Source organism: Dermacentor silvarum, chromosome 1, assembly GCF_013339745.2.
Source record: "Dermacentor silvarum isolate Dsil-2018 chromosome 1, BIME_Dsil_1.4, whole genome shotgun sequence".
Classification (NCBI taxonomy): Eukaryota; Metazoa; Arthropoda; class Arachnida; order Ixodida; family Ixodidae; genus Dermacentor; species Dermacentor silvarum.
In genome coordinates, this window is record NC_051154.1 from 287,975,554 (window position 1) to 287,988,003 (window position 12,450).

Below are 12,450 nucleotides of genomic sequence, written 5' to 3' on the forward strand. Positions count from 1 at the left end.
CGCTGTCCGTGATAAGCGTGGATGTGCAACGGAATGCATGCACTGGCTCTGAGAACTACACATGATTCAAGATAAAAAATGGGAATGATTCATCGGCGTCTGGGTGAATGGTGACGTCAACGCCAATTGGCACATGAAGTGATAGACGTAAACGACGACTGACGCGAAGTAAAACGCATTTTTTGCTATGTTATCAGCTGCGGCGCCGGCTGCACGCGACGAAGCATGCAGCGAATAAGCGCAGATCTCGCCCACCCACTTTCGTGAAAAAATCTACAGGCCGATAACAGAAATGGCCGCGAGAAGCCATGCCGCATGCAGGCTTTTGGCGCTTGAATCCAACATATCTCGAACCCAGCGACTGCCGGTAAGCGGCGCTTCTGCAGTCCGCAGCCGGCCGCTGGACTGCTCTAGACAAGTGTGCTTCTATCTGTACCTCCTGACTTGCAGAGTCCAGCACTAGGCACCTTCTTTCTTTCACCATAATTTAGCCGAACGCCAACATTTTCTTCGTCGCCTCCGAGCTCCTGAAGGTAACCGCCCATACGTGGTTCATCTGGAACGCCCCCAAGCTAACAACCTCGGGCAGCAGTCCCAGACGAGCCCGCGTGTCCCTGAAATCTTCGGCGCGTAAAGGCCTAGCTGTCACATCCCCGTGAAGGAAAACAGTATTCAAAACGCAGGGTCGTGTCGGCAATTGCGGCAAAACAACTTGGTATTCCTTGTCTTCATCGGCAATAATCCTGTTTCCGGGGCTCGGCTGAGCCGCAAACACCGCTCCACCGGAGCAAGACATTCCGCGTCCGCACCGAACGGTAGCCGGAAGTAGAATCCCAGGCGGCTGTCCTGCGCTCTCCCCACGACGCACACACTAATGAAAATCTACCAGAATAAATACATCAAAAAATCAGTAAAAAGGAGAACCTTCGCCCCCGGGAGGGCTCGAACCTCCAACCTTTCGGTTAACAGCCGAACGCGCTAGCCGATTGCGCCACGGAGGCGGCTGCTCTGCGCTCTCCCCACCACGCACATGCTACAGAAAATCTACCAGAATAAATACATCAAAAAAGCAGTAAAAAGGAGAAGCTTCGCCGCCGGGAGGGCTCGAGCCTCCAACCTTTCGGTTAACACCCGAATGCGCTACGGAGGCGGCTGTCCAGCGCTCTCCCCACGACCGCACACACTACAGAAAATCTACCAGAATAAATACATCAAAAAAGCAGTAAAAAGGAGAAGCTTCGCCCCCGGGAGGGCTCGAACCTCCAACCTTTCGGTTAACAGCCGAACGCGCTAGCCGATTGCGCTACGGAGGCGGCTGTCCAGCGCTCTCCCCACGACCGCACACACTACAGAAAATCTACCAGAATAAATACATCAAAAAAGCAGTAAAAAGGAGAAGCTTCGCCGCCGGGAGGGCTCGAACCTCCAACCTTTCGGTTAACACCCGAATGCGCTACGGAGGCGGCTGTCCAGCGCTCTCCCCACGACCGCACACACTACAGAAAATCTACCAGAATAAATACATCAAAAAAGCAGTAAAAAGGAGAAGCTTCGCCCCCGGGAGGGCTCGAACCTCCAACCTTTCGGTTAACAGCCGAACGCGCTAGCCGATTGCGCCACGGAGGCGGCTGCTCTGCACTCTCCCCACCACGCACATGCTACAGAAAATCTACCAGAATAAATACACCAAAAAAGCATCAAAAAGGAGAAGCTTCACCCCCGGGAGGGCTCGAACCTCCAACCTTTCGGTTAACAGCCGAACGCGCTAGCCGATTGCGCCACGGAGGCTTTTTTTTTTTTCTTTATTTCCGGATTTTGTCAAGTACACGTCACACAAGAATTCATATCTCTGAATTCAACATAACTAGACAAATCTCTACACGTACTAAAAACGGGACTGACAGCATGTCCCGTGTAGCTTGGTTAGTAAGGTTTAGTCTCCAATAATTTTTCAATCATATGCAACCATTCAGGTGGCTCGTTAAGAGCCTTGAACACATCTCTAACATATGTAATAGTTTCAGCAAAATATATCTTCGCTGGCTTGGGATCAACATGTTCGTGTCTGATATCCATTCTTGTTTTCCAGACACTATGCATGGTAACCAGCATCATCATATCACATGGCACGCCTCCTGTTTGTTCAAAAGGCAAGAACCGAATTCCGAATGGCGTGAGCGGGAAATCCTTTTTAAAGGTCCTCTGTAAGACGTCCCACAAGAAAATTGAATCCGAGCAATCTAAGAAAATGTGTTCAATTGTTTCTGGCTTATTGCATATCATACAATTTACACCCCAAGGTAGATAAATACCTTTTTCTTTTAACCATGGTTTAACAGGCAGCGTGCCACTGTGCAGCAGAAAGAAAAATGTTTTAGTTGATGCTCTGATAGGCATTTTCTTTACACGTTTCAGTACATCCCGTTCGGGTCCTAATGCATACTTTGCCCGATACAAAGGTACAGGGCATAACACGTCAACTAAATCCTTATACAGTTGTTTTTTGGTTACTAATGACAAATAATCGAGCGAAAAATGCACTTTGAGAAAGCGAACAGCATGAACAACTTCTTTCAAGAATCCTTTCGGTGCTACATGCGGTGCGTGAAAGGACGATGCAATGTACTCCGGCAGCGCATCCCGCAGGCGCACTTGCATGACCGTACGTATAAAACCATCCCTTTGATCGCGCAAGAAAAAATATCGTGAAACAATCTGCTTAAGGAACAAATGCGAAAGGCCAAGTCCGCCCTTCTTAACAGAGTGAAACAGATTTATCCTGCCGGTCCGCTCCCAAGAGGATCTCCAGATAAAGATAGCAAAGACTCGGTGAATCTTTTGCACGCACATTCTCGACATGCATAGCACTTGTAGCATATAAAGAATTTTGGCCACTAGAAACACATTGCAAACCGTTGCGCGTGCAAATATCGACAGGTCGCATCCACCCCATTTTGTTGTTTGTGTCTTAATGTGTTCCATTTGGTCAGTCCACTGTTCGGCATTTTCGTTATAGCACTCTAATGGGATGCCCAGGTACTTGGACGGAGAAGTGCTAAAGTTGATCCCTTCAATTTGGTCTGGTCTGGATTCCCAAGTCCCGTGCCAAAATCCTAGACACTTTTGCCAGCTAATGGCGCTTCCAGTGAGTCTACAGAAGGCTCTTGCGTCACTGACCGCCTCTTTTATGCTCTCTTTATTTTCACAAAAAATCGCGATGTCATCTGCATATGCCAAAACCTTTATTTCATGCGATAAAAACTGATATCCGGTTATTTTTTTATTGTTCAGCACTCTTAAACAAAATGGCTCTAAATAAATAGCAAACAATAAGGCTGAGGCGGGGCATCCTTGACGGACACTAGAACGTACGGTTATGTCTTCGCTGAGTTTTTTGTTGATTACAAGTTTAGTCTGACAATTATCATATGCCATTTTCACACCGTCACTTATTACCGCGCCTACATTGACATAATCCAGCAGTGCAAAAAGTATGCTATGACACACCCTGTCAAATGCCTTTTCCAAATCTAATTGAATCATGGCTATACGGCCACCTGACATTTCACAGCACTCTAAAACTGTTCTTGCAGTATGAATATTGTTAAAGATACTTCTTCCTCTTATTCCGCACGTTTGGTGTGCACCAACAATACCGGTAATTACTGTTTGAAGTCTTGTTGCAATGACCTTCATATACACTTTATAGTCGACATTTGTCAGAGTTATGGGCCTGTAATTTTCCACCGACTGCAATCTCTCAGGGTCTTCAGTTTTCGGTATAAGTATAATATGGCTTTTCTTGAAAGATATGGGCAATTGTTTAACATCATAGGCCTCCGTTATAGTACGATGAAGCATTTCTGACATTTCTGCCTTAAAAAACTTGTAAAAGGCTGCCCCGATGCCGTCTGGTCCAGGTGTCTTGCCGTTACTAAGGTTATCAATCGCTTGCTGAACTTCCTTTATTGTGATGGGTCTTTCAAGATCGTTTTTAACGTCCTCGTCTAGTTTGGGCATGAGCGCCAGAAACTCTTTTACAAACGGATCTTGCATTTCAACTTCGTTGCCCAACAATCTTCGGTACCGTTCAAGAAAAGCCATTTCGATAACCTTCTGGTCTGACGAAACCATGTCCTGATATCGTATTTCTTTAATCACGTTTCTTGTGGCATACCTCTTTTCTTCAGCGAGCGCGCGTTTGGTGGGTGCTTCGCCCACCAAGAACCTTTCCGCACGTGCCCTTACCACGGCGCCTTTATATCTTTCCTCCGCAATGCATTCCATCTGTCTTTTCACTTCTTTAATTTCTTTACTAAACAATCCGGGTATCGTGCTATCTGCATTTAAAAGATAATCAAGTGTGGCTTGTAGTTCGTTTTCTTTTTGTCTTTCTTTGTACCGTATGATGCTTGACCTCTCAATTGCACACATTTTAACTTCACTTTTAAAATTCTCCCAAACCGCGCTAAAACATGTATCAATAAGCAAAGCCTCTTTACACTTTTGACCCACCAGTTTAACAAACGTTTCGTCTTTCAAAAGGTTTTCATTTAATTTCCATAGATCCCTGTTAAATGCAGTTGTTTTTCTTTTATTTCCTATTTGAAACATTACAAGACTATGGTCACTGAAGCTAACGTGTTTAACTATGTAGTTGCTACACAATGATAAAATACTAGCGGAAATATACGCACGGTCTAATCTAGCGTGGCTTTGAAGCTGAAAGTGCGTAAACTGCACATGATTCCCACGAAGAACATCACCAACGTCTACAAGGTCACAGTTTTCTGTTAAAGCACGAAGCTGTAGTGCACTTTTATCACGGATGGGCTTATTATTAGCCGTGTCTTCGGGCATGCAAACGCAGTTAAAATCTCCTAGTAACATTACAATTCTATCACACTCTAAGAAAGTACCTACGTAATCAAAAAAGCATTTTCTGTCGGAGCAGGTATTAGGTGCGTATACGCAAATAATTCGCCATTTTTTACCATGCAAAGCAAAATCACAAAGCGCTAATCTGCCGTCTTGTGAAGTTGTAACACTTTCTTCAATAATACCAATTGACCTTTTTAAAAAGATAACACATCCCCCAGATTTTCCAACGGAATGGCACACGCAGACATTAAAGTTTGCTTTATAATTATCAATCATGCGGTCAGTCTGCTCCTCGCTCTCAATTTTTGATTCTTGTAGCGCTAAGATGTCCAAGTCATTTTCAGTTAACAGCCGTTTTAACTGAACTTGTCTCTTTCTTGCCGTCAACCCTCTTACGTTAAGCGTACCTATGCGAAACGCTGACGCTGATCTCGAAATCATTGAAAGCGATGGGTCAAGTCGACCGCACTGCGATTGGTTCGTGTTTCCCGGTCTCAGACTTACAGTCTCTCGCCGTCCTTCAAGAAGTGGCCTCGCTGTTTGAGGCGAGGTCGAAGCGTCTTCCTTAGCGTCACACATTGGCGACACTCGCTGCTTGTCCGTCCGTTGTTCAGCCTCTTAGTCGTATTCCGAGCAGCAGCCCCGCTAACGCGGAGGCACTGTCGGTGCCGCTCTTTTATCTGGTGGCACGTTGGGTTTCACTTTAAAGGAACTTTTCTTCTGACGACTGCCGTCTTCGGGAGTGGCTCACCTGCAGAGGCTTCGTCACTGTTGCCGATGTCTTCAGACCCTTCACGCGGCCTCTTTGAGATCGCGGAAGTGGCGCTTTTCCCTCCGTCTTTGTCGGCTTCTTCCTTGTTAGGCTCGACCGCATAGGTATCCATCGCGGTCGCGGGAGCACTTGTGTTTCCAACGGCTTTGTCGTCTTCTGTTGGCTCTTGTAGGTCATTGACCTTACCGTCCTCACTGTCTTTCGTTTCTCCAGCTTTTTCAAGCGACGGTTCCGCTGATGGTTGGCTTCCAGAACTTGATGGAACACCGCCCCCACTGGGTGGTTTCCTCCGCGTCGGCCTAGTCCATGAGGTGCTCATTCACGGTGTCATTTCTGCCAACCCCTGTTACGTTGGCGTAACTACGCACGCACTGGGTCTCGTCGTGGCCGTAACGACGACAGAGCCCGCAGCGTGGAACTCGGCACTCGCGCCGTATGTGGCCGGTGCCGTGGCACCGGAGGCAGAGCGGCGGTCTGCCTGGTACGTGCACTAGTGCATGGTCCTCACCGACGCGGAGTTGATGTGGCAGGTCTTCCACGGTGTAGCCAGCCTTCAGGCGCAGTGACACTAGACGCGTGTGCGAACCTTTGTCATTGCAGCCTGCCACACGCCACTTCTCCCTCGATATCTCGCTAATGGTGCCGTAAGGCGCCAGGGCGATCCTCACGTCTTCGTCTGGGGTGGTATGCAGAAGCCAGTACAGCTTTATCCTGATGTCTTGGTTGCAAGGGTCTATCACAACACACCGATGATCCTTAACGCTGAAGGTTGGGGTTGACAAAATCTTCTGCTTGGCTTTTCCGTCCTTGAATGTTATCGCCCACACGTGGTTCATTTGGTAGGCTCCGAGGGCCACAACTTCCGGCATGAGCTGCAGACGGCCTAAAGCATCTCGGAAGTGCTCGACTCGATAGGGCCTTGCTTTTACATCAGCGTGCAAAAAAAACAGTAGTCGTTACGGTCGTACCTGAAGGCAACTGCGGCAAAATAATCTGATATTCCTGCGTTGTCATATCATTCAACCTGTTTCCGCGACCCTGCTGGGCCGCTGTAACCGCCCCTGAGGAGCAAGACATTCCGCGTCCGCACCGAACGGTAGCCGGAAGTAGAATCTTGCGCCACGGAGGCGGCTGCTCTGCGCTCTCCCCACCACGCACATGCTACAGAAAATCTACCAGAATAAATACATCAAAAAAGCAGTAAAAAGGAGAAGCTTCGCCGCCGGGAGGGCTCGAGCCTCCAACCTTTCGGTTAACACCCGAATGCGCTACGGAGGCGGCTGTCCAGCGCTCTCCCCACGACCGCACACACTACAGAAAATCTACCAGAATAAATACATCAAAAAAGCAGCAAAAAGGAGAAGCTTCGCCGCCGGGAGGGCTCGAACCTCCAACCTTTTGGTTAACACCCGAATGCGCTACGGAGGCGGCTGTCCAGCGCTCTCCCCACGACCGCACACACTACAGAAAATCTACCAGAATAAATACATCAAAAAAGCAGTAAAAAGGAGAAGCTTCGCCCCCGGGAGGGCTCGAACCTCCAACCTTTCGGTTAACAGCCGAACGCGCTAGCCGATTGCGCCACGGAGGCGGCTGCTCTGCGCTCTCCCCACGACCGCACACACTACAGAAAATCTACCAGAATAAATACATCAAAAAAGCAGTAAAAAGGAGAAGCTTCGCCGCCGGGAGGGCTCGAGCCTCCAACCTTTCGGTTAACACCCGAATGCGCTACGGAGGCGGCTGTCCAGCGCTCTCCCCACGACCGCACACACTACAGAAAATCTACCAGAATAAATACATCAAAAAAGCAGTAAAAAGGAGAAGCTTCGCCCCCGGGAGGGCTCGAACCTCCAACCTTTCGGTTAACAGCCGAACGCGCTAGCCGATTGCGCCACGGAGGCGGCTGCTCTGCGCTCTCCCCACCACGCACATGCTACAGAAAATCTACCAGAATAAATACATCAAAAAAGCAGTAAAAAGGAGAAGCTTCGCCGCCGGGAGGGCTCGAGCCTCCAACCTTTCGGTTAACACCCGAATGCGCTACGGAGGCGGCTGTCCAGCGCTCTCCCCACGACCGCACACACTACAGAAAATCTACCAGAATAAATACATCAAAAAAGCAGTAAAAAGGTGAAGCTTCGCCCCCGGGAGGGCTCGAACCTCCAACCTTTCGGTTAACAGCCGAACGCGCTAGCCGATTGCGCTACGGAGGCGGCTGTCCAGCGCTCTCCCCACGACCGCACACACTACAGAAAATCTACCAGAATAAATACATCAAAAAAGCAGTAAAAAGGAGAAGCTTCGCCGCCGGGAGGGCTCGAACCTCCAACCTTTCGGTTAACACCCGAATGCGCTACGGAGGCGGCTGTCCAGCGCTCTCCCCACGACCGCACACACTACAGAAAATCTACCAGAATAAATACATCAAAAAAGCAGTAAAAAGGAGAAGCTTCGCCCCCGGGAGGGCTCGAACCTCCAACCTTTCGGTTAACAGCCGAACGCGCTAGCCGATTGCGCCACGGAGGCGGCTGCTCTGCACTCCCCCCACCACGCACATGCTACAGAAAATCTACCAGAATAAATACACCAAAAAAGCATCAAAAAGGAGAAGCTTCACCCCCGGGAGGGCTCGAACCTCCAACCTTTCGGTTAACAGCCGAACGCGCTAGCCGATTGCGCCACGGAGGCGGCTGCTCTGCGCTCTCCCCACCACGCACATGCTACAGAAAATCTACCAGAATAAATACATCAAAAAAGCAGTAAAAAGGAGAAGCTTCGCCGCCGGGAGGGCTCGAGCCTCCAACCTTTCGGTTAACACCCGAATGCGCTACGGAGGCGGCTGTCCATTTTTTTTTTTTTCTTTATTACCGACTTGGCAAATACACAAAAACAACATGTCAAATAAATGCGAGATTAAAATGACCAGTCGTTAAAAGACTGTAGCGTCATGTTAAAATGGCTTCAACGAAGCCAAACTGTCCAACACTTGAAGCCATTCCGGTGGATCACTTTGCATTTTCAACACTTCCCGTGTGTAAACAACATTTTCAACAAAATAGTGTCTGGCTGACCTCGCATGTACATCAGCATTGTGTACAGCCATTCGAGTTCTCCATACGCTTTGCATACACAATAACATTAACATGTCCGCCGGCACACCGTCAGGTTCTGCGCATGGCAAGAACCTTATTCCAAAAGCACTAATCGGGAGCTCCTTTTTTAAAGTTCGCTGCAGAATGTCCCAAAGAAAGCGGGCATCGTGGCAGTCAAGAAAAATATGTTCAATTGTTTCTTCCTTATTGCATATAAGGCAATTGACAGACCATGGGACAAACAAACCCTTGCTCCTTAGCCATGGCTTAACCGGCAGTGTGTCAGTGTGGAGCTTGAAAAAGAAGGATTTTGTGTTAGCTCTTACAGGCATATTCCTTACTCTTTTGAGAACATCACGTTCAGGCCCTAAGTTGTACATAGAACGATACACTGGCATAGGTACAAAAACGTCAACAAGATCCTTATATAATTTTTTTCGTGACACTTCAAACAAGTACTCCCTAGAAAATCTCGCATTTAGAAGACGAATCGCCGTGATAACTTCACGCAGATAACCTTTTAGTGCCATCGGTTTGACTGCGTGCGTCGATACAACGAAATCGGGCAAAGCGTCACGTAATCTCACTTGGATCACCGTACGCAGAAACCCATCACTTTGGTCACGAAAGAAAACAAATCTCGACACAAGTTGCTTGAAAAACAAATGAGTTAAACTGAGTCCGCCGTTGCGCAAAGAGTGAAACAAATTAAATCTGCTCATGCGTTCCCATACTGAACCCCAAATAAATTCCGCAAACACTCTGTGTATTTTTTGAACTGAAGATCGGCTCATGCATAGCACCTGCAAGACGTAAAACACTTTAGCTACTAAAAACATATTACACACTTTGGCTCTTGCAAACATCGAAAAGTTGTGGCCTCCCCATTTGTTAGTTTGTTCTTTCATTCTGTCCCTCTCATTCGTCCAGTATTCTACTGGCTCTCGGTAGTTGCCGAGTGGAACCCCAAGATAAGTGCCAGGTAACACACTCCACTGCATTCTGCAAAACAATTCTGGCGTATCTTGCCAGTTCCCATGCCAAAAACCTAGACACTTTGGCCAACTTATGGCACTACCAGAAACACTACAAAAAGATTGGGCTTCCTTCACTACTTCTGCAATGCTTTGCTTATCGCGACAGAACACTGCTATGTCGTCAGCGTAGGCTAACACTTTTATTTCTCTGCCAAAAAACGTGTATCCGCGAATACTATGGCTATGAAGTATCTTTAGACAGAAAGGTTCTAAATAAAGAGCGAAAAGCAAGGCAGAGATCGGACACCCTTGTTTTATGCTAGACAGTACTGGAATTCGTCTGCTGAGTCTGTTGTTGATAATTAGGTTTGTTATACAACCATTATAAACCATTTTCACCCCGTCCAAAATGACTGTTCCGACATTCACGTATTCAAGAAGCAGAAACAGGACTTCGTGCGACACCCTGTCAAAAGCTTTGGCTAAATCCAGTTGTAGCATGGCTACACGATCTTCCATCAAATCGCAGCATTCAAGTATGCTTCGTGCTGTGTGTATATTTGTAAAAATAGTCCTACCTCTAATACCGCATGTCTGATGTGTACCTACTAGGGATTTCACTACACTCTGTAGGCGTTGGGCGAGCACCTTCATGAATACTTTATAATCAATGTTAGCTAGACTTATTGGCCGGTAGGCCTCTACTGATTGAAGCTTTATGGGGTCAGTAACTTTAGGTATAAGTACCACATGTGTCTGTCGGAAGGAAGGAGGCGTCCATTTTTGTTCATAACACTTCGTTATGACGCGATACAGAGCCTGTGCTACTTCAACCTTGAAAATTTTATATATCGCTGCCCCAAGACCATCTGGTCCAGGCGATTTTCTTGCACTAAGGTCATCGATAGCCTCTTCAATTTCTGCTACAGAAATAGGTCGTTCAAGGGCTTCCTTAAGTTCACCATCAATTCTCGGCATCAGAGGCAAATAATCACTTTTAAACGCCGAGATATCGCTTGCTCTCTTGCTTAGCAGCGTGCTATAGTGGTCCACAAAAGCACGTTCTATCATTTCCTTGTCGTATGTAAGCTGACCTTGATAAACTATTTCTTTTATCTCCTTGCTCAACGCGTGTCTCCTCTCGTCACTGAGCGCTCGCTTGGTGGGCGTTTCACGCAACCATACTCGTTCCGCGCGTGCTCTCAAAACGGCGCCGCGATATCTTTCCTCGTCGACGACTTCAAGTTTCGCTTTAAGTTCTTTGATATCGTTTATAAATGTGCCAGCCGCGCCTCTTTCCATGTTCAACAGGTATGCTAACATGCACTGCATTTGCTGTTCCTCTTGCTTTTGTTTGTGCCGCAACACGCATGCTCTCTCTAAAGCAATTATTTTCGCATCGCATTTAAACAGTTCCCAAGCTTCTACAACATTTTCCGCATTTTCAAGGAGAACATTTTCTAATTTCTCTTTTATTCTTTGTATAAACAATTCATCCTGCAAAAGATTGTCATTAAGTTTCCATAAGTGCCAATTAAATTTTTTCTCTTTGCTTTTTGTACCTATCGTAACCATTACCAAGCAATGGTCACTGAAACTGATGCATTCGACACTGTAGCTAGAGAGGAACGGAACTAAATGAAAAGGCACATAAATGCGGTCTAACCTCGAATGGCAGTCTCCTTGAAAATGCGTATATTGCACATCACTGTCAGAACCAAGAACACTTCCAACATCCTCCAGATCTACTTCACACAAAATTTCATGCAGAACAGTTGCGCTTTTATCTTGACTGAGCAGCTTTTTCGATCTATCTATCGGCCGGCACACACAATTAAAGTCGCCAAACACTAGAACGTGCCTGTCACACACCAAGAAAGATCTCAGGTAAACAAAAAATTCCTCACGTTCACGAGCATTATTAGGAGCATATACACACACCGCCCGCCAAAGCATTCCAGAAAAAGAAAAATCACAAATAAGCAAACGCCCTCCCTCACATGAAGTAACTTGCTGCTCTGTAATCCCAATACTGTTTCTAATAAAAAGAAGGCAGCCACCAGAAGTACCATTCGCGTGGCAAACGCAAACGTTGTACTTCGTTCTGAAAATTTCAACCATTCGATCCGTTTTTTCCTCTGATTCAATTTTTGTTTCTTGGACTGCCATCAAATCAATGTCTTTTTCTAATAGCATGCGGCTAATCTGACATTGTCTTCGCCACTGTGACAGCCCTCTGACGTTTAATGTCGCCAAACGAAGCGGAGTGGTGATGTTAATTACGTTTGCCATTGTGTTAGCTGCAATTAAGGTGGGCCCCTACTCACACGGTTCGAGGAAACATAGCGGCTGTTGTATACACTGATGCTTGGTGTTGCTCTTTGAAGGCGACAACTGCAAAACGACGTCCTCGTAGAATCACTCCCGATCAAAGATCGGGTGCGGAAAGTTCTTTCCAGGGCACTACCTCCGCTAAGGCGGAGGCGGCGCATGTGACGGCCGTCTGTCTGGCGGCACATTGGGCTTGACCTTCAGCGTCGACCGTCGGACTGTCGGTGTTTTCAGTGTCGGTCCTTCGGTATCCACACCGTCGGTGTCTCGGCTGTGGTCATCAACCTCGTCACGCAACCGTTTTCCGGCGCCTTTAGCGTCGGAAGTCAGGTCCATGTCGTCGCTGACGCTGACTGGCTCGTCAGCCACTTTGGTCGGAGGTGGCGTGATTTCT

The 12,450-nt window shown here is 47.3% G+C and overlaps 2 protein-coding genes and 9 non-coding genes across 11 annotated transcripts in view; all 11 read right to left on the minus strand.

Moving 5' to 3' along the window:
- LOC125942841 (uncharacterized) overlaps positions 1-12,450 on the minus strand; it is a 178,908-nt gene that overhangs the window by 118,166 nt on the left and 48,292 nt on the right. The window lies entirely within an intron of this gene.
- On the minus strand, positions 928-1,001 carry Trnan-guu (transfer RNA asparagine (anticodon GUU)). Its single transcript has one exon. It is a non-coding gene; the product is annotated as a tRNA-Asn (tRNA).
- Trnan-guu (transfer RNA asparagine (anticodon GUU)) lies at positions 1,240-1,313 on the minus strand. Its single transcript has one exon. It is a non-coding gene; the product is annotated as a tRNA-Asn (tRNA).
- Positions 1,553-1,626, minus strand: Trnan-guu (transfer RNA asparagine (anticodon GUU)). The gene has a single exon. It is a non-coding gene; the product is annotated as a tRNA-Asn (tRNA).
- On the minus strand, positions 1,715-1,788 carry Trnan-guu (transfer RNA asparagine (anticodon GUU)). Its single transcript has one exon. It is a non-coding gene; the product is annotated as a tRNA-Asn (tRNA).
- LOC125942842 (uncharacterized) lies at positions 5,953-6,762 on the minus strand. The gene has a single exon (XM_049661086.1). The coding sequence runs from the start codon at positions 6,520-6,522 to the stop codon at positions 5,953-5,955; it is 570 nt and encodes a 189-aa protein (XP_049517043.1). The 5' UTR covers positions 6,523-6,762.
- Positions 7,171-7,244, minus strand: Trnan-guu (transfer RNA asparagine (anticodon GUU)). The gene has a single exon. It is a non-coding gene; the product is annotated as a tRNA-Asn (tRNA).
- Trnan-guu (transfer RNA asparagine (anticodon GUU)) lies at positions 7,484-7,557 on the minus strand. The gene has a single exon. It is a non-coding gene; the product is annotated as a tRNA-Asn (tRNA).
- Trnan-guu (transfer RNA asparagine (anticodon GUU)) lies at positions 7,796-7,869 on the minus strand. The gene has a single exon. It is a non-coding gene; the product is annotated as a tRNA-Asn (tRNA).
- Positions 8,109-8,182, minus strand: Trnan-guu (transfer RNA asparagine (anticodon GUU)). Its single transcript has one exon. It is a non-coding gene; the product is annotated as a tRNA-Asn (tRNA).
- Trnan-guu (transfer RNA asparagine (anticodon GUU)) lies at positions 8,271-8,344 on the minus strand. Its single transcript has one exon. It is a non-coding gene; the product is annotated as a tRNA-Asn (tRNA).